General features: G+C 40.3%; 1 protein-coding gene across 8 annotated transcripts in view; it reads left to right on the plus strand.

Moving 5' to 3' along the window:
- Positions 1–25,248, plus strand: part of PTPRK (protein tyrosine phosphatase receptor type K) — a 581,996-nt gene that overhangs the window by 483,472 nt on the left and 73,276 nt on the right. For all 8 annotated transcript variants that reach the window (XM_039529032.1, XM_039529031.1, XM_039529033.1 and 5 more), the window contains 2 exons: positions 12,505–12,778; positions 16,042–16,078. In XM_039529032.1, coding sequence (XP_039384966.1) covers positions 12,505–12,778; positions 16,042–16,078 — 311 coding nt within the window. The remainder of the gene's footprint in view (positions 1–12,504; positions 12,779–16,041; positions 16,079–25,248) is intronic.

The raw sequence follows: 25,248 nt of genomic DNA on the forward strand, positions 1-25,248 counted from the left end.
CCTGGATAGCAACACGTGGTGTTCTTCAAGTGGTGGTCCCTATGTGTAGTCTACTGCGGGTATGCATTTGCTCCATGAGCGTGATGCTGGAGAATTCTTGCAAGCAGTGTCCACTGTTATGCACCTGCTCCCCTGCTCTCTTCTTGCTCTGCACTGAGAGTAGAAGGGGGTGGCATGGACCAACCGCTGCATGGCCTGAGTTGGAACCTCCAGTGTCCAGAGCTTGGTTTTTTATGAGTCTCCAGTTTTGAGAGTTCATTCTTAATCTTTCCATGTTTGCTGTATAAGATGTTGATCAGGTGGGTCTGCAGTTTCTTTGAGTGTGTGTGGCACAATCTGTCAGCATAGTCTGTGTGGTATGTAGATTGCAATGGATTTTTTTACCTTTAGTCCTTCTGGTATGATGTCCATCTGTTTGCTTTTGGAAAGGAAGATGATGTCTGTCTGTATCTGCATGAGTTTTTTCATGAAGTTGATGGATTTCTACTCTATACAGCTAAATTCCTAGCACTCCTAGCTATCTTCAAGACATCACTGACTTCCTGAGGAAACTACAGTCCATTGGTGATCTTCCTGAAAACACCATCCTAGTCACTATGGATGTGGAAGCCCTCTACACCAACATTCCACACAAAGATGGACTACAAGCCATGAGGAACAGTATCCCCGATAATGTCACGGCAAACCTGGTGGCAGAACTTTGTGACTTTGTCCTCACCCATAACTATTTCACATTTGGGGACAACATATACCTTCAAATCAGCAGCACTGCTATGGGTACCCGCATGGCCCCACAGTATGCCAACATTTTTATGGCTGACTTAGAACAACGCTTCCTCGGCTCTCGTCCCCTAACACCCCTGCTCTACTTGCGCTACATTGATGACATCTTCATCATCTGGACCCATGGAAAATAAGCCCTTGAGGAATTCCACCATGATTTCAACAATTTCCACCCCACCATCAACCTCAGCCTGGACCAGTCCACACAAGAGATCCACTTCCTGGACATTACAGTGCTAATAAGTAATGGTCACACAAACACCATCCTATACCGGAAACCTACTGACTGCTACTTACCTACATGCCTCTAGCTTCCATCTAGGACACACTACACGATCCATTGTCTATAGTCAAGCTTTACGATACAATTGCATTAGCTCCAACGCCTCAGACAGAGACAAACACCTACAAGATCTCTATCAAGCGTTCTTACAACTACAGTACCCACCTGCTGAAGTGAAGAAACAGATTGACAGAGCCAGAAGAGTACTCAGAAGTCACCTACTACAGGACAGACCCAACAAAGAAAGTAACAGAAAGCCGCTAGCCGTCACCTTCAGCCTCCAACTAAAACCTCTCCAGTGCATCATCAAGGGTCTACAACCTATCCTGAAGGACAATCCATCACTCTCACAGATCGTGGGAGACAGGCCAGTCCTTGCTTACAGACAGTGCCCCAACCTGAAGCAAATACTCACCAGCAACCACAGACCACACAACAAAAACACTAACCTGGGAGCCTATCCTTGCAACAAACCCTGTTGCCAACTCTGTCCACATATCTATTCATGGGACACCATCATAGGACCTAATCACATCAGCCACACTATCAGAGGCTCGTTCACCTGCACATCTACCAATGTGATATATGCCATCATGTGCCAGCAATGCCCCTCTGCCATGTTCATTGGCCAAACCAGACAGTCTCTATGTAAAAGAATAAATGGACACAAATCAGACGTCAATTATAACATTCATAAATCAGTCGGAGAACACTTCAGTCTTCTTGGTCACTCGATTATAGACCTAAAAGTTGCAATATTACAACAAAAAAACTTCAAAAACAGACTCCAATGAGAGACTGCTGAATTCGAATTAATTTGCAAAATGGACACCATTAAATTAGGCTTGAATAAAGACTGGGAGTGGATGGGTCATTACACAAAGTAAAACTATTTCCCCATGTTTATCTCCCCCCCCACCCCCGTTCCTCACCCCTTCTTGTCAACTGCTGCAAATGGACCATTTTGATTACCACTACAAAACGTTTTTCTTTCTCCTGCTGGTAATAGCTCACCTTAACTGATCACTCTTGTTAGAGTGTGTATGGTAACACCCATTGTTTCATGTTGTGTGTGTGTGTGTATCTTCCTACTGTATTTTCCACTGCACGCATCCGATGAAGTGGGCTGTAGCAACACTCTCTAAGGTGCCACAAGTACTCCTGTTCTTTTTGCAGATACAGACTAACACGGCTGCTACTCTGAAACCTGATGTAGTGTAGTATTTTATACACCCTGGTCAGGAAAGCCTTTGCTGTGATGAACTACAGAATAACAAACAGTCCCTTGCATATAACTTGCATATGTTGATCTATAATATATATCAAACCTTAAACTTAAACAACATATGCAGCTGAACATTTGATTAAAAATGAGATAAGGGGCAGAACGTTGAATCCTTTATAAAGATTATTATTGACATTAAAAAACAAAAATACCATTTTGCTTTGCCCAGTAATCAATACAAATCTGTTCTCATGCTGTCCGTCTCAGATCCAGCATAGTGTTAGCAGGTGGTGCACAATGAGCCATAGACTCTAATAATTGCTTCAAGCCAAATGCAGATAGTGAAGAGATGCCTCTGAACTGTACAATGAACATTTTGAGCAAAGCTTAGTCTGAGGTGATCAGATTTTATGGTGATGGGCATGTATAAGAACCAGGACAGTTATACATAATATAAAAATGTCTTAAATCTTTCCCACTTAATTAGCCCACTTGATAAACTGCATTAACCATAAAGAACCAACATATTCCTAAGTGGGTTAGTGTAATCAGTTATACATTACAACAGAAAATAGTAATATTTGTAACACAAAATAGAACAACTAAAACAAATTAGTTTCCAGTATAGAAAGATACATAGTAATTTATCAGAGTCCTCTAAGGCCTTTTCTTCCACTGTGAAGGTACTGTCAGCTTCCCTTGTGTCCCCAAACATCATAGTGTTTGCCAAACAAAGAAATTCGGACATATGGTCTCCACACTGAACCTTCAGTCGGGCTGAAACAGTACAAAATCCAGGCCCATCAATTTTACTCTTGCTCTTACAATCATGAGTGTTTTCTCTTCATTGAAATTAAGTATGACTATAATACAAGGAGAATATTTTCAAATCTTGAAAACCAGGCCTGCAAGTGACGTGATTTTTATTCCATATTCCAGATGAGGAGTATCCCTCCAAGAAATGCTCATGGCATTATATGGCTATCCATCCCTGAAATATGCATATTGCAATCAGTTATATATCACCAACATCTTAATACAGAAGATAAATGTAATACACTGAAAAAAGGGAGGAGGTGTTGCCTTATATATTAAAAATGTATATACTTGGACTGAGGTTGAGATAGAAATAAGAGACAGACTTGTTGAAAGTTTCTGCGTAAGGATAAAAGAGGTAAAAAACAAAGGTGATGTCATGGTAGGGGTCTCCTACAGACCACCAAACCTGGAAGAAGAGATGGATGAGGCTTTTTTTAAACAACTAACAAAATCATCCAAAGCACAGGACTTGGTGGTGATTGGGGACTTCAATGACCCAGACATCTCTTGGGAAAATAATGATCTAAAACTCAAAAAGGAGTCCTACAAAAAGTGGAAACTTCATCACATTACAAAGGATAAATATAAACAAATAGCACAAGTCTGTAGGGACAAAATTAGAAAAGCCAAGGCACAAAATGAGATCAAACTAGCTAGGGACGTAAAAAGAAACAAGAAAACATTCTACAAATACATTAGACATAAGAGGGAGACCAAGGACAGAGTAGGCCCATTATTTGGTGAGGGTGGGAAAGACAATAGCAGAAAATGTGGAAATGGCAGAGGTGCTTTATTACTTCTTTGTTTCGGTTTTCAACAAGAAGGTTGGTGGCGATTGGACGTCTACCATAGAGAATGCCAGTGAAAATGAGGTAGGTTCAGAGTCTAAAATAGGGAAAGAACAAGTCAAAAATTGCTTAGACAAGTTAGATGTTTTCAAATCATCGGGGCCTGATGAAATGCATCCAAGAATACTCAAGGAGCTGAGTGAGGAGATATCTAAGCCATTAGCAATTATCTTTGAAAAGTATGGAAGACAGGAGACATTCCAGAAGACTGGAAAAGGGCAAATATAGTGCCCATCTATATAAAGGGAAATAAGGACAACCAGGGAATTACAGACCAGTCAGCTTAACTTCTGTACCCGGAAAGATAATGGAGCAAATAATTAAGCAATCAATTTGCAGACACCTAGAAAATAATAAGGTGATAAATAACAGTCAGCATAGATTTGTCAAGAACAAATCATGTCAAACTAACCTGATAGCTTTCTTTGACAGGGTAACAAGCCTTGTAGATGGGGAGAAGTGGTAGATGTGGTATATCTTGACTTTAGTAAGGTTTTTTATACTGTCTCGCATGACCGTCTCATAAACAAACTAGGGAAATGCAACCTAGATGGAACTACTATAAGGTAGGTGCATAACTGGTTGGAAAATTGTTCCTAGAGAGTAGTTATCAGTGGATCACAGTCATGCCGGAAGGTCATAACGAGTGGGGTCCCTCAGGGATCGGTTCTGGGTCTGATTCTGTTTAATATCTTCATCAATGATTTAGATAATGGCATAGATCGTACACTTAGAAAGTTTGTTGACGATACCAAGCTGGGAGGGGTTGCAAGTGCTTTGGAGGATAGGATTAAAATTCAAAGTGATCTTGACAAACTGGAGAAATGGTCTGAAGTAAATAGGATGAAATTCAATGAGGACAAATGTAAAGTACTCCACTTAGGAAGGAACAATCAGTTGCACACACACACAAAATGGGAAATGACTGCCTAGGAAGGAGTACTGCAGAAAGGGCTCTGAGGGTCATAGTGGATCACAAGCTAAATATGATTCAACAGTGTAATGCTGTTGCAAAAAAAGCAAACATCATTCTGGGATACATCAGCAGGAGCATTGTAAGCAAGACACGAGAAGTAATTCTTCCACTCTACTCCATGCTGATTAGGCCTCAACTGGAGTATTGTGTCCAGTTCTGGGTGCCATATTTCAGGAAAGATGTGGACAAATTGGAGAAAGTCCAGAGAAGACCACCAAAAATGATTAAAGGTCTAAAAAACATGACCTATGAAGGAAGATTGAAAAAATTGCATTTGTTCAGTCTTCTCTTCTCTAGACTAAGGGGAGACCTAACACTTTTCAAGTACATAAAAGGTTGTTACGAGGAGGAGGGAGAAAAATTTTCTTCTTAACCTCAGAGGGTAGGACAAGATGCAGTGGGCTTAAATTGCAACAAGGGTGGTTTAGGTTGGACATTAGGAAAAACTTCCCAACTGTCAGAGTAGTTAAGCACTGGAATAAATTGCCTAGGGAGGTTGTGGAATCTCCATCATTGGGGATTTTTAAGAGCAGGTTGGACAAACACCTGTCAGGGATGGTCTAGATAACACTTAATCTTGCCTTGAGTGCAGGGGACTGGCCTAGATGACCTCTCGAGGTGTCTTCCAGCTCTATGATTTTATGTTGAATTGCTTCAATACAGACAAGGTCAGCTCTGCTGCACTGGGCAGCACAATATGGGGAGGAGGTGACCAGCACTCAGTGGGGAAAGAACAGGTTAAGGACTATTTAGAAAGGCTGGATATGCTCAAGTCCATGGGATCGGATGCAATGCATCCGAGGGTGTTGAGGAAGTTGGCTGGTGAGATTGCAGAGCCATTGGCTGTTATCTTTGAAAACTCATGGCAATCGGGGGAAGTCCCAGGCGATTTGAAAAAGGCAACTATAAGTGCCTATCTTTTAAAAAGGGAGGAAGGAGAATCTGGGGAGCTACAGACCAGTCAGCCTCACCTCAGACCCCAGAAAAATCATGGAGCAGGTCCTCAAGGAATCCATTTCGAAGCACTTGGAGGAGTGGAAGGTAATCAAGAACAGTCAACATGGATTCACCAAAGGCAAGTCATGCCTGACCAACCTGATTGCCTTCTATGATGAGATAACTGGCTCTGTGGATATGGAAAAAGTGGTGGACCAGATATATTTTGACTTTAGCAAAGCTTTTGATACAGTCCCCCACAGTATTCTTGCTGACAAGTTAAAAAAGTATGGATTGGATGAATGGACTGAAGGTGGATAGAAAGCTGGCTAGATCGTTGGGCTCAACGGGTACTGATCAACGGCTCAGTGTCTAGTTGGCAGTCGGTATCAAGTGGTTGATCCTGGGGCCAGTTTTGTTCAACATCTTCATTAATGATCTGGATGATGGGATGAATTGCACCCTCAGCAAGTTAATGGATGATACTATGCTGTGGGGAGAAGTAGATATGTTGGAGGGTGACCTAGACCAATTGAAGGATTGAGCCAAAAGATATCTGATGAGGTTCAACAAGGACAAGTGCAGAGTCCTGAACTTAGGATGGAAGATTCCCAAGCACTGCTACAGGCTGGGGATTGACTTACTATGAGTCATATCGCCTGGATATGAGTCAGCAGTGTGCCCTTGTTGCCAAGAAGGCTAACAGCATATTGGGCTGCATTAGTAGGAGCATTGCCAGCAGATCTAGGGAAGTGATTATTTCCCTCTATTTGGCACTGGTGAAGACACATCTGGAGTATTGCATCCAGTTTTGGGTCCCCCACTACAGAAAGGATGTGGACAAATTGGAGAGAGTCCAGCAGAGGGCTGGGGCACATGACTTATGAGGAGAGGCTGAGGGAAGTGGGCTTATTTAGTCTGCAGAAAAGAAGAGTGAGGGAAAGCTGTCTTGTGAAAGGAGACTCAAAGAGCTTGGCTTGTTTAGCCTAACCAAAAGAAGGCTAAGGGGAGATATGATTGCTCACTATAAATATATCAGAGGGATAAATACCAGGGAGGGAGAGGAATTATTTAAGCTCGGTACCAATGTGGACACAAGAACAAATGGATATAAACTGGCCATCAGGAAGTTTAAACTTGAAATTAGATGAAGGTTTCTAACCATCAGAGGAGTGAAGTTCTGGAACAGCCTTCCAAGCAGAGCAGTGGGGGCAAAAGACATACCTGGCTTGAAGACTAAGCTTGATAAGTTTATGGAGGGGATGGTATGATGAGAGAGCCTAATTTTGGCAATTAATTGATCTTTGACTATTAGCGGTAAATATGCCCAATGGCCTGTGATGCGATGCTAGATGGGGTGGGATCTGAGTTACTACAGAGAATTTTCTTGGTGTCTGGCTGGTAAGTCTTGCCCACATGCTCAGGGTTTAGCTGATCATCATATTTGGGGTCAGGAAGGAATTTTCCTCCAGGGGAGATTGGCAGAGGCCCTGTGGGTTTTTTGCCTTCCTCTGCAGCGTGGGGCACGGGTCATTTGCTGGAGGATTCTCTGCACCTTGAAGTCTTTAAACCATGATTTGAGGACTTGAGTAGCTCAGACATAGGTTAGGGGGTTATTACAGGAGTGGGTGGGTGAGATTCTGTGGCCTGCGTTGTGCAGGAGGTCAGACTAGATGATCGTAATGGTCCCTTCTGACCTTAAAGTCTATGACTCTTTGAGTGAGGGAGGAATTGATAGCAGCCTTCAACTATCTGAAGGGGGATTCCAAAGAGGATGGATCTAAGCTGTTCTCACCGGTGGCAGATGACAGAACAAGGAGCAATGGTCTCAAGTTGCAGTGGGGGTGGTGTAGGTTGGATATTAGGAAAACTATTTCACTAGAAGGGTGGTGAAGCACTACAATGGGTTACCTAGGGAGGTGGTGGAATCTCTATACTTAGTGGTTTTTAAGGCCTGGCTTGACAAAGCCCTGGCTGGGATGATTTAGTTGGGGTTGGTCCTGCTTTGAGCAGAGGGTTGGACTAGATGACCTCCTGAGGTCTCTTCCAACCCTAATCTTCTATGATTTCAGTGAACTTTACTACCAGTTTTAGTGAAGCTTCACTCTGCTTACATTGACATTGATGTTCTGTTTCCACCATAAGCATATTTCACTGTCATAATGAGCATTACTAGGTAGATATTAAAAGTTGATTAACACTTCCCCTTCTGCACCCTACTTATGTGCGCTGACTGTGCAGGGTAAGAGCTAAACTCTAGGTTCCCAGTCTCAAAGAGGACAGTGCTGGCTAGCTTATAGAGGAGTTTACTGTTCATTTTTCTTATAAACCAGGCATCCGTGAATGGTCAAGAGATGATTATATTTAATCACCTCTTTAATGTCCTCATTACTTCCAACAGATAGAGGCCCATTGTTTATAGTATACCTCCACTGATTGTGTAGTTATTTGCCTCTAAAAACACAGACAAAACTTCACTAAGATTAGGTTTTACTGTACTTCTGTCTCTGTCATAGTCCTCAGGAAACAGATGTTCCTTAATCCAACTCAAATCTACAGGTAGCTGTCAATCACTTCTTAAAATGCTACATGCTGTGGTAGTCACAGCTGTAATCATGACTGTAATCATGTCTTGCTGGTCAATTGTTGTCTCATAATCTCTAGTTTTCTTTATGGCCTCCAGAAGTTTTAAACCAACTGTAGAAAAGAAATGCAAAAGGGGAGGGGACTGCATGATTCAGAATTTGTTACAAGACGTGTAGTTTTTCATCACCAAACTAGTGGCTCAGATCCCAGTCAGTAGCAGTTAAAAGTGGTTACCTTTCAGTGGTCCATATTAAGTGATTTGTAGTCTCCTTCTACAGGGCATCCTAAACACAGCCAGTAAAAAAGTGATATTACATCACACCTTCAAATTTTATTCCACGTGTATTCAGGGGCGGCTCTAGAAAGTAGGCTGCCCCAAGCAGCGCGGAGCGCTGCGCCGCCCTTCCCCGGTCCCGCGGTGGGTCCCCTCTTCCCGCGGCTCCGGTTGAGCTCCTGCCGGCATGCCTGCGGCAGGTCCACCGGAGCCCGGGACGAGCGGACCTGCCGCAGTCATGCCTGCGGGAACTCAACCGGAGCCGCGGGAAGAGGGGACCCGCCGCAGTCATGCCTGCGGCAGGTCCGCTCGTACCGGGCTCCGGTGGACCTGCCGCAGGCATGCCGGCGGGAGCTCCACCGGAGCCAAATGCCGCCCCCCCCGGGAAACGGCCGCCCCACGCGCCTGCTTGGCGCGCTGGGGTCTAGAGCCGCCCCTGCGTGTATTACAAATAATCTATTTGAGAGACATGTTAGATATTTTTCAGGCGTATTTTTGTAATTGGAAATGTGTTTTGTATCCCTGTGGCTGCTTTCATTACACCATAAGTCCAACAATATGGGCCACAGAGGGAAATAATAAGGCAGCAATTACATCTTAGGTTAGTAATGAGCCAGACTTCCAGTGGAACCTAGTAAGGGCTTAGGTTGTAACTTGACCTGTTTAGCACATATTAAAGGAATCATGTGCCTTGTCTACACTGGACTTTTTAAATGGGTTAGGTAGCACATGTTAAATCTGCGTCAAGATATGGCCCAAGTGTGGACAGTATTTATCCACACCTAGCTGAGGGTTGGTTTTTTTTTGTTTTTTTTTTGGGGGGGGGGGAGTTTTTTGAAGGGGGAGGGTGTTGAGGTGCACTGACAGTGGCAGGCATTGAGCCCCTTAATGTGCTCCTTACTTACTGTGGCATTTTGTATGTACTGTGGCATTTTGGTTAATTAGGTCAGTTAGAGATAAGAAAAAGGGTCTCTATATGCCAAAGCTCAGAGCTACATTGCCCCCTTCTCTCAGGTGTCTCTCTCCGCTTATCTGCCCAGCTCTCATTGCCGACAATCTCAGAGCTTTTGGGCACCAACAATCTACTCAGCACCATCTCTCGCTTTAGAATAGCTCAAATCCTGTTTCACCACCACAGAGAGAGGGAGAATATTGTCCCTCATTACTTCCAAACGTCATTTCTTCTTCCTATTTATCTCTTTCTCTCATTTTCTCCTCCCTTTGTGCGCTGGCTGCCAGCAAGATGAAGAGAATATGACTTGCATCCTACAGATTTCTTGAACTCCAGACACTGGCCCATGTAAGGGCCCTCTTAGGATATGGGGCCTCACCTATATATTAATTAATATGCCAAAAAACTTAGTGGTGAAGCAGTTAGGGCTGCTGCTCAAACAACATGCTTTACTCAAACACTCAAAAGCAAGAAAATGAAAAGTTAAGTCTCCTAACCATACATACCCTGTACTCTTCCACCCACTGGCCCACACTATGCTATTATTACCTCTTTACACCCCAGATCGGACACTGCAACCTTATGGGTCTTCTCCATACACCCCTTTACCAAACTACTGTCCCTTAACAATAGTATTTATGGATGTTTGCTGTAGTGATGTGTGTTCTGGGATGGGATAGTTTTGGTAAAAGGGTGGTGTGATGTAAGGATGGCATCTTAATAGTCCTGACTTGACTATTTAAATCTCCATATGCCTTTGAGCTTTCAGTTTTGCATTCGGGCAACATTTCCAAAGACTATGCACAAGCCTTTTAAAATTATTGAGGAGAGGGATAAAAAAGTCTGGAGTTGGAGAATGGAAATAACCAATGTAAATTTTTTTCTTTGTCTGCTAATTATGGCACATAAAACTCACTTAAGAGAAATAATGCTATTTTTTTTCTTCTTAACTATAAAAAATAATTACATAACCCCAAGCATCCCAACAGACTCTGACTATATACATGTTTCTGATCTTCCTTCTACAGTTTGTAGTTTTTAAGCTACAATGGCCTGCAAAATCAGTTTTATAATATTCACTTTTGGAGAGTGGGGAGGAAGGGATTTTTAATTTATTAGAATTTGCAACTGAATTTCTGAAAATTCAAGTCTGACTCAGATGACATGCTGCACATTTTGCAGTATATTTTGATCCAAAATATCAAAAGTATTGCCATGAATTAAATAGACACTGTTAAAGTTGAATTCAGTAATATGTATCTCTTCCACCTCGCTCCCTCAGTCATATTTTTGACTAATAAAAAGAAAATATTCCCCTGAAAGTGAATAAACTCTTGACACCCTCACTCTAGAAGGACTGATATGAAACTATGTTAAAAACTCCACTTCTGAGCTGAATGACACAACAGTATATTCCAGGAGATAGTTTTCTTGCAGTCACATGTGTGCACATTGAGATGTCCTTCCACTCTCCCTGCTGGCTTTATTCATGTAAACTGGCAGGATATTGCAATTGGCAAATTTCCTGCTCTCCTGGCACTTCAGAGAGCAGAATACTTGTCAATTCCAATCCGTTGGCAGCTCACAAGAAAGGAGCTGCAGAGAATGTGAAGCAAAAGAGTGACACTTCCAAAACTCTGGTCAGTTTCACTCCTCCTGTTTGGAAGGCTTTTAAGCAGAAATAAAACTGACAATCTTGTCAAGTTAATTCAATTGTTTTTGCTCTTGCCTACAATTGGATGAGCATTTTTCAAGCTCTAGGGTACAAGAAATCCTGCCCCTCCCTCCCTTTCCCATCACTTTTTTTTTCCCCAGCAGAACTTACCTCTGTTCTTCCTTTAAAAAAAAAAACATTCTGCTTCTGCAGAACATTAAATGCTGGTAATGAGTTGGTAACATACGGTAGTTATGTAGTTTCCCAACAGGGAAAGAAGAATTATAATTACCTGTTCTTTTTAGAGAAGGTGATTTTGAAAAGTCACCAAGCTTTGGACCATTTCAAGAAAGGTATTGGCAGGTTTGGGTTGGAGTCTTAATAGGCTGAATGCCATCTGCTTCAGCAATTTGTAACATTGTATCATTGACAACTGCAGAAAAATGAAGCAGTCTATTTTGGTGGAGTGGACAGATTTCTGTCCATCTGTGCTTGTATTACAGCATGTCACTTGTATTTTAGATCTGCATAGCTCTGAGCCAAGATAGATGCCATAGCAAGGTCAAGAGGTGGAGAAGCCTGTCAGCACATTCTGTCTCTGATGATATGACAACTGCAAATTGGTGCTTCAAGCACAGCCTGGAGGCAGTCATTATGTTGGGCCTTGAAGCTGAGCTTTCTATCATAGCATTTTCCTTTGAAATGATAACTTCAAATGCTTCAGAATATCAGACAAAGAGCTTAATCTATTACAATGTCTATGGTTAATGTCAGAGTCATTCATGGGTTACTTAATAACAAAAAATATCACTGGTGAGAGGGATTTTTTGTTTTGTTTTGTTCCTTTGTATCCTTAGAAAATATGTTGAAAGAAGCAGTATTGAAAGAGTAAGAAAAAATAAAATAATTGTATGTGTAAAATAAAATCAGTGAATACCGTTTTTCTGCTCTAGGCTAGGGCTGAAAGTAGTTTATTTTTTTTAAAATGCATAACAGTAGTGTAGCGTTTGATGGCTGAGTTGTGTAGCTTCAGCATAACTTTTTTGTTTCTCTTTTCCCATCCAGTGTCTTTTTAAACTGACCACAGTGCCATTTGGCATCATGTTTTTGTGCAGTGTGAGATTTGAGAATCACAGATTACCTGATCATTTTTTCTCTCTTTAAAAAGTGCTTACCAGATTGTTGTTGAGGAGCTGCATCCACACCGAACAAAGCGAGAAACAGGCGCAATGGAGTGCTACCAAGTCCCAGTCACATACCAAAATGCTCTAAGCGGAAGCTCACCATATTACTTCGCTGCTGAATTGCCCCCTGGTAACCTTCCTGAACCAGCCCCTTTCACTGTTGGTGACAATAGAACATACCAGGGCTTTTGGAACCCACCGCTGGCTCCTCGGAAAGGCTACAATATCTATTTCCAAGCCATGAGCAGTGTTGAGAAAGTAAGTACCGACCATATTTTCCTGTTGGAAATAGCTCAGAAGGTATCCTTGGTAATGAATCTCAAAGTTCAATGTAGTTTGCATTGGTGATGGTGCTGTTTTAACCTTGCACTAGCTTCTATACTGTAACAGTGTGGCTTGAGCCATTCATATTTCACACTATGCCTGCTTCTTAGTAACTGTTACTAGCTGAGAATTTAATAATTCTCAGTAATAGTTTGAGTGAAATAATTTCAGCTGTGTGATTCTGCCTCCTCTGTAAATAAACATCCATTGTTCTCCTAACTCTCAATACTTGCACACTTCAAAACATTAGAATACTGCAGCATAAAGAGAACTTACTTGGCTCAGCAGGTTAATAAAATGATGAAAACTTTTCAGGATTCTGACACCAAACATCAGCTAAAAAGTAAAAATCCACTGATTGTGAAGTAACCCCATGCCCATGGTATATTTGTGAGCATCTTTATACACAACTCTGCTTTGATTGCTTGACTACTGTGCAGTAGTTAAGGGCCTGGCTTTGGATTGCTTTCATTGCCTCCTTACTTTTTTCATTTTTGACACAGTCGTTGAGCACTGCTGCTGATTCTGTATGTATATTGAAAAGAACAAAATGACAGGAAACTAAACTCTGAAGAGGGTTCCAGGTGTGAAAAACAACATGGCTGTTCAAACCTCATGCTGTTCTCATTGAATGATTTTCTTTTGTAAACCGAAATATGGGTGTTGGGGACTGTGTTCAGCACAGTAACGTGAGGTATTTCAATATTCAATTTATGAATTACGTTTTAGATAAGTATAGTTCTATAGGAAATTGCTACATTCTCTGTATAGAGCCCCTATATCAGCTGTGCAGGGGGGTTAAGGGAAATTGCTGGGATACGCAGCTAGATTAAAGGCAAATGATCTTCACCAGATCCTTCTGAAAGAAATAGACGCTATTTATACCCTTCTATTTGGATTTCTGCTGTTGCTAATAATAAAGAAATCATGACTATTAACTAGATCTGCCATTGAGCCTTTTGAATGAAGTTTCACCTATATCTATAATTATGAAAATTGCCCCTTCATCGTATGAGGATAGGAAAAAATGCAATATCTAATGAAATTGCACATTGGAACTACTATGGAGCTGGAGGAATTTTCTGATGAGACAGACTTTTTCTCTTGCTAGACTTAATCGAGGCAAACAACGGGAAAGAAAAGCTACCTGTCACACATTCATAGACATTTCCCTCACCTTCTACATTAACCCACCTAACAGCTTTGTTGGCTTCCAACAACTAAACTAGGTTCTTGAGGAAATTGATATTTCATACAGTATGTAGTGATTTAAAAATATAAACATAACCTATACCAAAAAAAACCCCAAAACAGATCCATGTTTCAGTTTCTGTATTTTGACAGGTTATAACCAAAAGGTGAGAGACAGGGGTTTTTTTTAGTTAAATTTGATCTTCAGTTTGAGAGAGGCTGTATGTGTTTGTGAAATGGTCTTCTCTGGTATGATGTAAAAGCTTGGGACAGATTTGGACTCTCAGTTTTCATTAGTTTTGTTTCCAGTTTTACCACAACATACATGGAATACAATTGTACACTGTGTTCCTGACCCTGCAAAATATTTCAGCACGTGCTTAACTTTAAATCAGTGGGATTACTCACATGCTTAAAATTAGGTGTGTGCAAAAGTGCTCCTCTGGGTTGGGGCCTACATTACACAATGGTTGCTGCAGAGAGTTTAAATGTAGATACATTAGCAATACCTAAGGACAGGGCTGGCTCCAGGCACCAGCCCAGCAAGCAGCTGCTTGAGGCGTCCAATGGTGAGGGGCGGCACGTCCGGGTCTTCAGCGGCAATTCGGCAGCAGGTCCCTCAGTCCCTCTCGGATCGAAGGACCAGCTGCTGAAGACTGAAGCGGTGGCGGTAGAGCTGCAGATCGTGGTCGCGGCTTTTTTTTTTTTGCTGCTTGGGGCAGCAAAAACCCTGGAGCCAGCCCTGTCTAAGGAATATGCTCCTTAGTTAAGGTTATATTGACATTTCCAATATCAACCAGTGGAGCTTTTACCTGAGCTGAAAAATGCCTCTTGATTGAAATATATCATAAATTTTTAGCTCAGGACCTCTCTTTATTAATTTCTACATCACCGATTTTCAAACTGTTCGCTTAGGCATTTTGAGTTAAATAATTCTTGTGTGTGTGCTTAAGTTTGTTGTTTATTTATTTGTTTGTTTGTTTATTTATTTAGGGGATTTTGGGGGGTGGGAGAGGAGTCAAGAAAAGAAAGAAGGAATCCTGAAGGCAATGACATAGATCCCAGCAAAGAAATGCAGCTTTGGGGGAAAAAATACAGACCTTGTTGGATTAAAATGGATTTAATCATTGTCTAATTACTTGTTAAAACAGACCTAAATGGCTTTAAGGGGCCAGCTACAGCCCATCACACAAACTTATATAACTTTTTCTTGTTTCTGATATTAGCTTTAAAACATTGTATTACACCTAAAGAGAGAGATTACACAAGAAGGCCCAGAAATTCAGTTAAGATTGAAACTGCCTCTTACTCAGTGCGCATAACCAATTCATTTCTCTGACTTTTGAGTGGTCTCATGCATTGCATGAACCACTGGTGGAAAAAAATAAATACAGTTTGTGTGTGTATGTAAATAATATATATGCAAAGTTCTTTCGTGGTAAAATACCTATAAATCTAGAGCAGGGATTGGCAAACTTTGGCCTGCGGCCCGCCAGGGAAATCTGCTGGTGGGCCAGGACGGTTTGTTTACCTGCAGCGTCCGCAGGTTCGGCCAATCACAGCTCCCACTGGCCGCGGTTCACTGTTCCAGGCCAATGGGGGCTGCGGGAAGCTGTGCAGGCCAAGGGATGTGCTGGACACTGCTTCCCGCAGCCCCATTGGCCTGGAACGGCGAACCACAGCCAGTGGGAGCTGCGATCGGCCGAATCTGCGGATGCTGCAGGTAAAAAAACTGTCCCGGCCTGCCAGCGCATTTTCCTGATGGGCCGTGTGCTAAAGGTTGCGGATCCCTAATCTGGAGAGAGATTAGGAATTGGTTAACAATTTTACTGAGATTGCCCTATCTGTAGAGACAAAATTAGTTTACTCCTCAGTCTCCACTAATATTCCTAGAGCTCTTCACTACCATATGCAATACTAATCTATAGTACTAATACTGTTTGTGAAGTGGGAGAAATTGAAATATGCAATTGACTGTATTTTCTTTAATTTTGTCCCCTCAACAGGAAACTAAAACTCAGTGTGTTCGAATAGCTACGAAAGGTAAGAGGTTTCTCCCCCTCCAAGAAAAAGGGCTATTTTGCTTACTTCAGACTTAATTAAATATGGTATTTTTGTTATGCAAAATTTGTAATTCTGCTCAGTGATATTGGCAGCAAAATATTTTGACTCACCTGGATGTCCTAACATGTAATCGTTTGCCGCTTCTTATGTTTTGGTGTTTCACCAGGAGAATACTGTTCCAGGAGTAAGCAGAATTTAGACAAAATAAGTAAAGCTCTTTTCAGTAGTTTGTATTCTCCAGGGTCTTGTCCTTGTGAACAGCTGGAGAACTGGAAGAAGCTAGTCAGCATGGGCTCAAAAGTTGAAAGTACACTTGTTTAAATCTGTCTGTCATGCTGACAGGTACTGGAGAGCTGGGTGTGGTTTTTAAATTCAAACGGAGAGATGCTAGGAAATATACATAAATAAGAGCTCAGCGACTTGTGGATAGTCTTGGCGGAGGGTTGATTTGATGAAGGCTTTAATTTTTTTAATATCAAGTGATAGCCAAGTATGAGATTGAGTTGAGAGCTGCCAGAGTCAATCATATTGACCCCACACATGGCAGCGTAATCACACAGTGCCCATTCAAGAAATTATTTCATCTTCAAATGAGGATTTAGAGTACATCTTATTAGTATCTCCTGCTCTGACTGTATTTATAATCACTCATTTCAGAGTTACTTGATTGTGTCAACAGCAGGGAGAGTGGTTTGCTAGATTCTAGCAATAAAGGATTCCGAATGCTGGAACAGAACTCCTTGGAAGCCTAGTGTTACTCAGTGTTGATAAATGCAAAGTAATGCACATTGGAAAAAAATAATCCCAACTATACATATAAAATGATGGGTCTAAATTAGCTGTTACCACTCAAGACTCCAAGATCTCTTTCATCGTGGATAGTTCTCTGAAAACGTCCACTCAGTGTGCAGCATCAGTCAAAAAGCAAACAGAATATTGGGAATCCTTAAGAAAAGGATAGATAAGACAGAAAATACCACATTGCCTCTATATAAATCCATTGTACATCCACATCTTGAATACTGCATGCAGATGTCATCACCCCATCTCAAAAACGATATACTGGAATTGGAAAAGGTTCAGAAAAGGGCAACAAAAATTATTAGGTTTATGGAACGGCTTCCGTATGAGGAGAGATTAATAAACCTGGGACTTTTCAGCTTGGAAGAGAGACAACTAAGGGGGGGATATGATAGAGGTCTGGTGTGGCGAATGTAAATTAAAGTGTTATTTATTCCTTTGCATAACACAAGAACTAGGGGTCACCAAATGAAATTAGTAGGCAGCAGGTTTAAAATAAACAAAAAGGCAGTATTTCTTCACGCGGAGCACAGTCAATCTGTGGAACTCTTTGCAAGAGGATGTTGTGAAGGCCAAGACTATAACAAGGTTCAAAAAAGAACAGGACAAATTCATGGAGGATAGGTCCGTCAATGGCTATTAGCCAGGATGCCCAGGAATGGTGTCCCTACCCTCTGTTTGCCAGAAGCTGGGAATGAGAGACAGGGGATGGATCATTTGATGATTATCTGTTCTGTTCATTCCCTCTGGGGCACCTGGCACTGGCCACTGTCGGAAGACAGGATACTGGGCAAGAGAGACCTTTGATCTGACCCAGTATGGCCATTCTTATGTTCTTATGTACTTCTGTTGTGTTTTTTTGCATCACACAGTGATATATAACATTAAATCAACTTTGGGTCTGAACAAATGGGCAGGTTCAATTTACAGTAGCATTTTTCTATCACTTCAATGATTGGTTCAGTTAAAAGCTGGTGGTGTGTTTACCTCCTATTATTTAGTATCCACAAAATGTTTTCTCCAGAACATAGAAAGGAACACGTACTTCTCAAGACAAATTAGTATAATATTTTCTTCAAATGAATTAAGATAATAAAAGTAGGGAAGTTAAATGATGAGCTAAGTCTTCTGCAAAAAATAAATCAGTGTTAGCTTTCTTTTGTTTACCTTAGAAAATTAAATGTTTGAACTGAAATAAATTATCATCATGAACAAATATTTATGTATCAATATGCATATATTGCTGTGATTTAGACATGGGGAGATCTTTAAAAGGTTCTGAAGTATCCTAGAAAATTTCAGGATGTGTTAGAAGGGGTAAACAGTCTCTTTCATAATATATCACTATGGCTGTTCTAACACAATGTGGAATTGACTCCATTGCGGGATTGCGTAGGGGAAGTGACATGGAAGGTTGCTGTCTACTTTACCATCCCCTGTCAGTTGATCTCACAGCAACATGCACCACAGCAAGATTCCCATCAGGTGGCTGCTTGTGTGACCTTCTCTCCTGTAATAAAAATCCAATGAGTGTGTGGCTCCCTAGTCTGATTATTGCCTGCATAACCATAAATCAAGTCCTCCTGGAGCACCAGTATTGCCAGCGATGTCAGCACTATACCCACTCAAAGTGCAACTAAAAGTAACATATTTTCCATCAGTTTAAACTTCTGCCATGCTTTCTAGGGTAAAATCAATGATATAGTTAGAGGTCCTTGAGAGGAAAATACTTTCACACTTAAAATATCATAAAATGTATATATATTTTTTAAATTTGTTAATATATCAGACTGTCTTTAACATATGGGTGAATAACTTGGTTAATCCCTTTAGTTTGTTTTAGCTCGTAGCCCCCAGAGAGGCATATTCAACTTTTCCAACTAAAGTATTTTCTTTCACTGAAATGAATATTCACAGGGAAATCAGAAGTGTTTCACGGTACCCAGTATGTTGCCAATAGAACCAGTGCATCCACTGTGAATTCAGTAAATTTGAACTAGATTTTGTTACAAAGGTTTGTGCAGCTCTTAGTGCTATCTCTTGTGACTTTAAGGAACCTGCAGGTAGCCAGTCAAATTGGGCCTTACTGTTGAACTTTGTGAAAAGTTTCATTTTTTTTTTAAATGACTTAAAAAAATCCATATAAAATCAAGGAACATTTCACCTACTTAAAGTTCAGGGTTTAAAGCAATGTTTCTGAAATGCAGTGAATGCAGTCTGTTAGCTAATTCAAAGGACTGGTTGAAACTAATCTTCCTGTTTTGCCTTATAGACTACGTGATCTGTCAGTTTACAGCTGTACTTTACACACTGTTGTTTTACAATATAGAGATGGGAGAAATATGGCTTCGTAATGCTAGCTATGTTGTACTCTGTTGTTTGAAGAAGTGCATATCCCTGAAAAATTTAATCTTTAATTTAACTTTCTTAGTGGAATTTATTCTAGTGACTAATTTTTTTGCTTGCGCATAATGTGATTCTTCTTCGAGTGCTGTCCCTGTGGGTGCTCCACTCTAGGTGACGGTGCGTCCCGGCGCTGTCGATCGGAGATTTTCGGTAGCAGTGCCTGGTTGGGGTGCATGCACCCAGATGGTATCTCCCGTCTAGTTGGAATCTTCCTGAGTGTGTGCGCCCCACACCCTCCTCAGTTCCTTCTCTACCGTGGAGAGTCATCTCAGTACTCCAAAGTAGAGGGGAGGAGGGCGGGGAGTGGAGCACCCACAGAGACACACATCTCGAAGAACCTCAGTTACTGCAAGGTGAGTAACTTTCTCTTCTTCTTCAAGTGCTGTCCCTGTGGGTGCTCCACTCTAGGTGAATGTGTAGCAGTACCCACTATGGTTGGTGGGACTTTGGAGATACGGCAGGGAGTACTGAAGATAGTACTGTATGACCTACTATTGTGTCTGCCGTGCTATCTTGCGTTAGAGCATAGTGTTTTGCAAACGTGTCTTCAGATGACCATGTAGCCGCTTTGCAGATATCAGGAATGGGAACGTTGTGTAGGAAGGCAATGGATGCCGACATGGCTCTAGAGTTCTAATGCCTTCGGGTGGTTGAAGATTCTACTTCATAATAATGCGCATAATGTGATTCATATTAATATGTTGCATGCCATGAATTTTGTTCAAAGGGTTTCCAGTGATGCACCATTCCTGTAACCATTGATTAAATCATTTTCTGTATTGATAACAAACTAATAAGGGTCCTTGAATTCAAACTGAAGTGTCTTCGTTTTCCTATACTCAGAAAATATTTTGGACACATCATCTTACATTTCCTACATAAAAAAATGAGGTGATTGGAGCATGAATTCCTCTACAAGATGTTGCCTCTAAAGCACCACACTACCTTTGGTATATCTTGAAAAAAGTGTTAAGATAAGATGAGAGGGTTATTTGCTGGTTGCAGTATTGAAATATGTAAGATGAACGTCTTGAATTACATAGGGACTCTGACATTGTGACCATGACCTCACTGCATGCCGTGTCAACCTCACTCACAAGGAAAAGAGTTCTCAGTCATAGTAGTTGTCAGTAGTTTCTGGGTAGTAACATACACACAATCTCCAGTTTTGGTCTTACAACTCCCTACCAAGTCACTAACCAGGAAAAAAAAAAAAAAGACAGTCTTGTAACTTTCTTAGCTGCAATGTAAATTTTTCAGGATATGAGGGAATAGTTTTCTTGATTAGGAAATGGAAGAGAAAGAAGAATGTGTGTTACAATGTACATTTAACATCAGCAAGTTCTGCATGTAATTTGTAAAAGAGAATGAGCAAGTTACCAAAATTAATTTTGGGGGCAAAGTTCAACTGTTACACAGCACTGAACATACTTATCACTGTATAAATTATAAGGAATAAATGATCCTTGAACCTGCTTAACCAAAATATTGACAAATGGATGAATAAAGGATGATTGAGTGTACATACCTCAGCTGCAGAATCAGCCAAGGCCACTTAAAACTAAGCAGTATATTATTACTGATCAGTCATATTTTAGATTTCCATACATTTTGAAGTATGAATGTGCAAAAATTTGAAGTGAACTTTCACCAGCATGCTGTGTGACGGCATTTCATTTTACCATTGTAAATAGTGTCGGCTGCAGAGGAAAGGAAACTCTATTAAAAGAGCCAGAGAAGAATGATACTTGAAATAATTTAGCATGTAAATAGACATTTAAGAAGACAAATGAGACAACTAACTGCCAATAGCCAGAAAATGGATGAGGCAGTATGTTACAGGTTGATTGTTAGTTATCAGGATGCCAAGTTTGACACTAATACTGGTATTTTGTCTAGCTTGTAAGTATTATACAACTAGGGAAAAATCACAAAATTAAATTAGGATAAAGCAACTATGTCAAGAAATAAAAAGTGTGTAAGTGGTGGGACTGGTAGTCCAGTCCCAAGAATAAATACAGTTCAGCATTCATTTTTTTTTAATATGAACTCTAACCCCCAAAATATTGCCTTTCAATTTCAGTTTGTGTTGCTAGTAGAGGCGACATTATTTGATCCCTTCATCTGTGTGTGTGTGTTCACTTTGTGCAGATAGGAGAAAATGCCTTTTGAAATAACACATTCGTGGAAATAATTAAAAAATAACAGAAAATTACGTTTTAATCTATTTTTAGAAATGAAGTCTGGGTGGAACATTGGAGCTGTAAGTGTGCATTTGGTCCACTGTGTCTAAAAGTTGTTATGCTGAATTCATTCCCGCTGCAACTGGGTCTCGATCCAAAGGCCACTGAAGTCAGTGGGACTCCTTCCACTGATTTCAGTGTGCTTTGGATCCTTAGAGGCTATTAATGTGAATACACTGCAGTTGTATCCTTAAAATTGTGACTGATGGTATTTCTGATCTTAAATGAAAATTTGTGGGACTTGAAACGCTTCTTGTAGCAGTAAATAAAAGTACTGAAGGATGCTTTGCATCAAGAGGGAGAGGGTAGAGGTTTTTTTATTAGAAAATTGAAAGATGCTTCTGAGTTACTGATTAATTCTCAAATTTCTGAAGCTTTCTGATATTGAAGCTACATGCATATATAATAGATTCCAAAGCCAGATGGGACCATTGTGATCATCTAGTCTGACCTCCTTTATAACATAGGCCATAGAATTTCCCTGAATTAATTCCTGTTTGAACTAGAGCATATTTTTAAAAAATACAATCTTGATTTAAAAATTGTGAGTGATAGAGAATCCACCACAATTCTTAGTAAGTTGTTCCAATGGTCAGTTACCATGTCTGTTAAAATTTCATGCTTATTTGTAGTCTGAATTTGTCTTGTTTTAACTTCCAGCAATTGGATTTTGTTATACTTTTGAGTGCTAGTTTGATTGTCTGCTAGATTATCAAATTATTGATCCCCATGTAGATACTTACAGACACTGATCAAGTTACCCTTCAGTCTTCTCCTTGGTTATGTTAAACAATATCAAGCTTCTTTAGTCTCTCACTGTAGGGCAGGTTTTCCAGTCTTTTAATCGTTCTTGTGTCACAATCCTACTTGAATTGTGGATACAATATTCCAGTAGTGGTGGCAGCAGTGCCAAATCCAGAAGTAATATAACCGCCCTACTTCTACTCAATAACCCCCTGTTTAAACATCCAGTTCTTCACACTGGCTTAGTTATTTTTACATCAGTGCTCCTATAATGTTTGGGGGGGGAGGCACCATTGTGTTCATGCAATGTCTAATAGTAGAAAACATTTAAACATTCCCTAACGTCATTCAAAAGGTTTGAGAACAAAAGGAGATCACCTTAAGCTTTGTCACTTCAAGCAGTTTTGCATGATATTTTTTAATCTCATGCAGGGGCAAGTTTTATTGAGCTGTTGAGCCATCCAGAGGAGGAAATGGAATTTTAGAATGCCACCATCTTGGATTTCCCTGTTCACATTTAAGATCATACCAGTAAACCATAATTAAAATTATTTTAACAAGAAATATATGATCCACCTAGTTGAATGGACCAGTATGAAATAGCAGTAATTGTAATTCAAACAAGAGCCACTACTCAGAAGCATTTTATGAGTTCCAGATGCAAGACCTGTAGTCTACTCATGTTCATGTAAATGAGATTGATATGAATATACTGGGATCTACCAGCTTACCAAATACTGATCTGAGTAAGGGATTTTTATTTCATTGATCCCAGTAGCTGTGGAATTCATTAAATGGCCTAGGCATCTGAACCTGTCTGATAGGCATAAATAACAGTACTTTATTCAAATTGATTTCAGAGGGAATATTTGCCACACATTTAATTTTAGGAATGCTGATGGGCGAGCTGTGTTTGCTACTTGTTCATTACATGCTGGTCTTCGCAACTCAAGGATTCCTTTGAGTAATGTCAACAGTAAACTCTAAATTACCTAATTCCTTTGATACTTGAAGTATTCCCTGAGGTGAGCAATGTGAAATCAAATTACTCTGATTTATACATCATATAATCACAAGCAATGAAGAGCAAGAGCCAGAAATCACCTTGCATGGTACTGTGGTGAAGATTACACTCTGCATTAGATTTGTTTCTATCTCTAATCCCCTTTATAAAACTGCCCATCAACTGAAGATGAGCTGTTTAATGTTGCCAGAGAGCACTGAGTGCATTGTGTTCTGGAATGGTTATAAGCACAAGTAATTCCAGGTTTTTTGTCCCTTCTCCCAGTGTTCAGAAAATGTGGGATTTATTATTGCATTTTTAAGCAGAACCCCCGTTTACTGCTTTTGGGTAAATCAGATTGCATTTTGAGTGAATCCAATAACTTTCTCAGGGAAATTTTATTTTTAAACAAGATGCCTAGTCAACTGCATCTTGCAGAGACACAAATTCCAATATTAAACTTGATTTGAGTTTGTACATATTAAACTTTTGAAGCACAATCCTAATGCTTACTTCAATGTATTTTTTAAAAAATCAACCCCTATACATTATGGATTACTGTATTTTGAGTCCAAATATCAATATTAGCTTTCCTTTATTTTCAAATGTTTTTTTAAACAAATTGTTAGGCAGTGTTTCACATTTTCTATCTGCTTATAACATTTTCACATTCTTAGGTGCTTTACCAGAATCAGAGAATAAGAATAAATAAAAGTAACACTACGACACCATATTATGTTGTCCTGAACGTTGACAGTGGTCTACATAGGAGCTCTAGAGTTAAAGAATGAACTTTTGGGGTTTTTTGCTACTCAGAGAAATGTAGCAACATTTTGGTAGTGTGTTTTGGCTGGGTCCTACAGGATTTTGTGATTGTAACACACGTGGCTTTAACTGAGTGACTTATTTCTCTATTGCTTTAAGAGAAGCTACTTGCAATGGTGACTGTATAAGCAGTACGGGGGCGGGGCGTGGGGGGGACAATGGAGATTTTGGTGGTTGTAGGAAAAAAATGATCGCTTTAGGATGAAGGTTTGATTAACTTTAGTTCTGGGTCTGGGCCCACCATGACAGGAAGGAAGCCACATTAAGTTGTTTAAAATACTATACCTATGACAGCAGAAATGAGGATTTTCTAGCATGGATCAGACTGGGCACTGAATGTGCTACTTCCATTGGGGTCAACAGAGGCGGATACAAAGTCATAAATGTAAGAATTTAGACATTACAAAAAGTCCCAGAGCTTCCTAGCTTCCGACTTTTCAGTGTGATAGATAGCATTTGATTCCGTTATTGTAGACATACTACTAAACTGATCTTTTGTTTCAGTATTGCTATTTGCTAGTACTTGTGAAAAGTGGTAAAAAAATAAAATATCTGACATCTTCTGTTTCCTCATCTTTCTCGTTTGATTCCCTTCCTTTACTCCCTCTCATTTTCTTTCAGCATTCCTTGCCTTTCTTTTTTTTTTCTTACATCCCTACCCTCTTTGCACCCTTGTCCATATCTCACTTTCAAAATATGGTATTCCAAAGTGCTGAGAGACTTAAGGGAGACGTAAACCATGAGGTACGGTCTGCCTAGAATACAGATTTTTCATTTGTATCCTTTAACACTGAGCAATGACAGAAAAAACACATTATTAGCTACTTTATCTCTGACTATTTTCCAGTAATCTTTGACATAGGAATTTCCTACTGGTTAGGGCCATGATTGTGAAATGGCTGCCATTTGTTCCATCTTGAAAAAATGTCTATGATTAATTCCTGTGGCATTTTAAAAGTATATTAGGTAGTTGTTTCATAAGGGTATATGCTGACCACAGCATTTTAAAAAATGTACACCTTTTATGTATGTTTGGTGTTTAATTGTTTGCCTGATTGATTACATTAGGAAACATTTAGGCCTGGTCTACACTTAGGTTGGCGGAAGGCAGCTTTTGTCGACCTAAC

Source organism: Mauremys reevesii, linkage group 3, assembly GCF_016161935.1.
Source record: "Mauremys reevesii isolate NIE-2019 linkage group 3, ASM1616193v1, whole genome shotgun sequence".
Lineage (NCBI taxonomy): Eukaryota > Metazoa > Chordata > Testudines > Geoemydidae > Mauremys > Mauremys reevesii.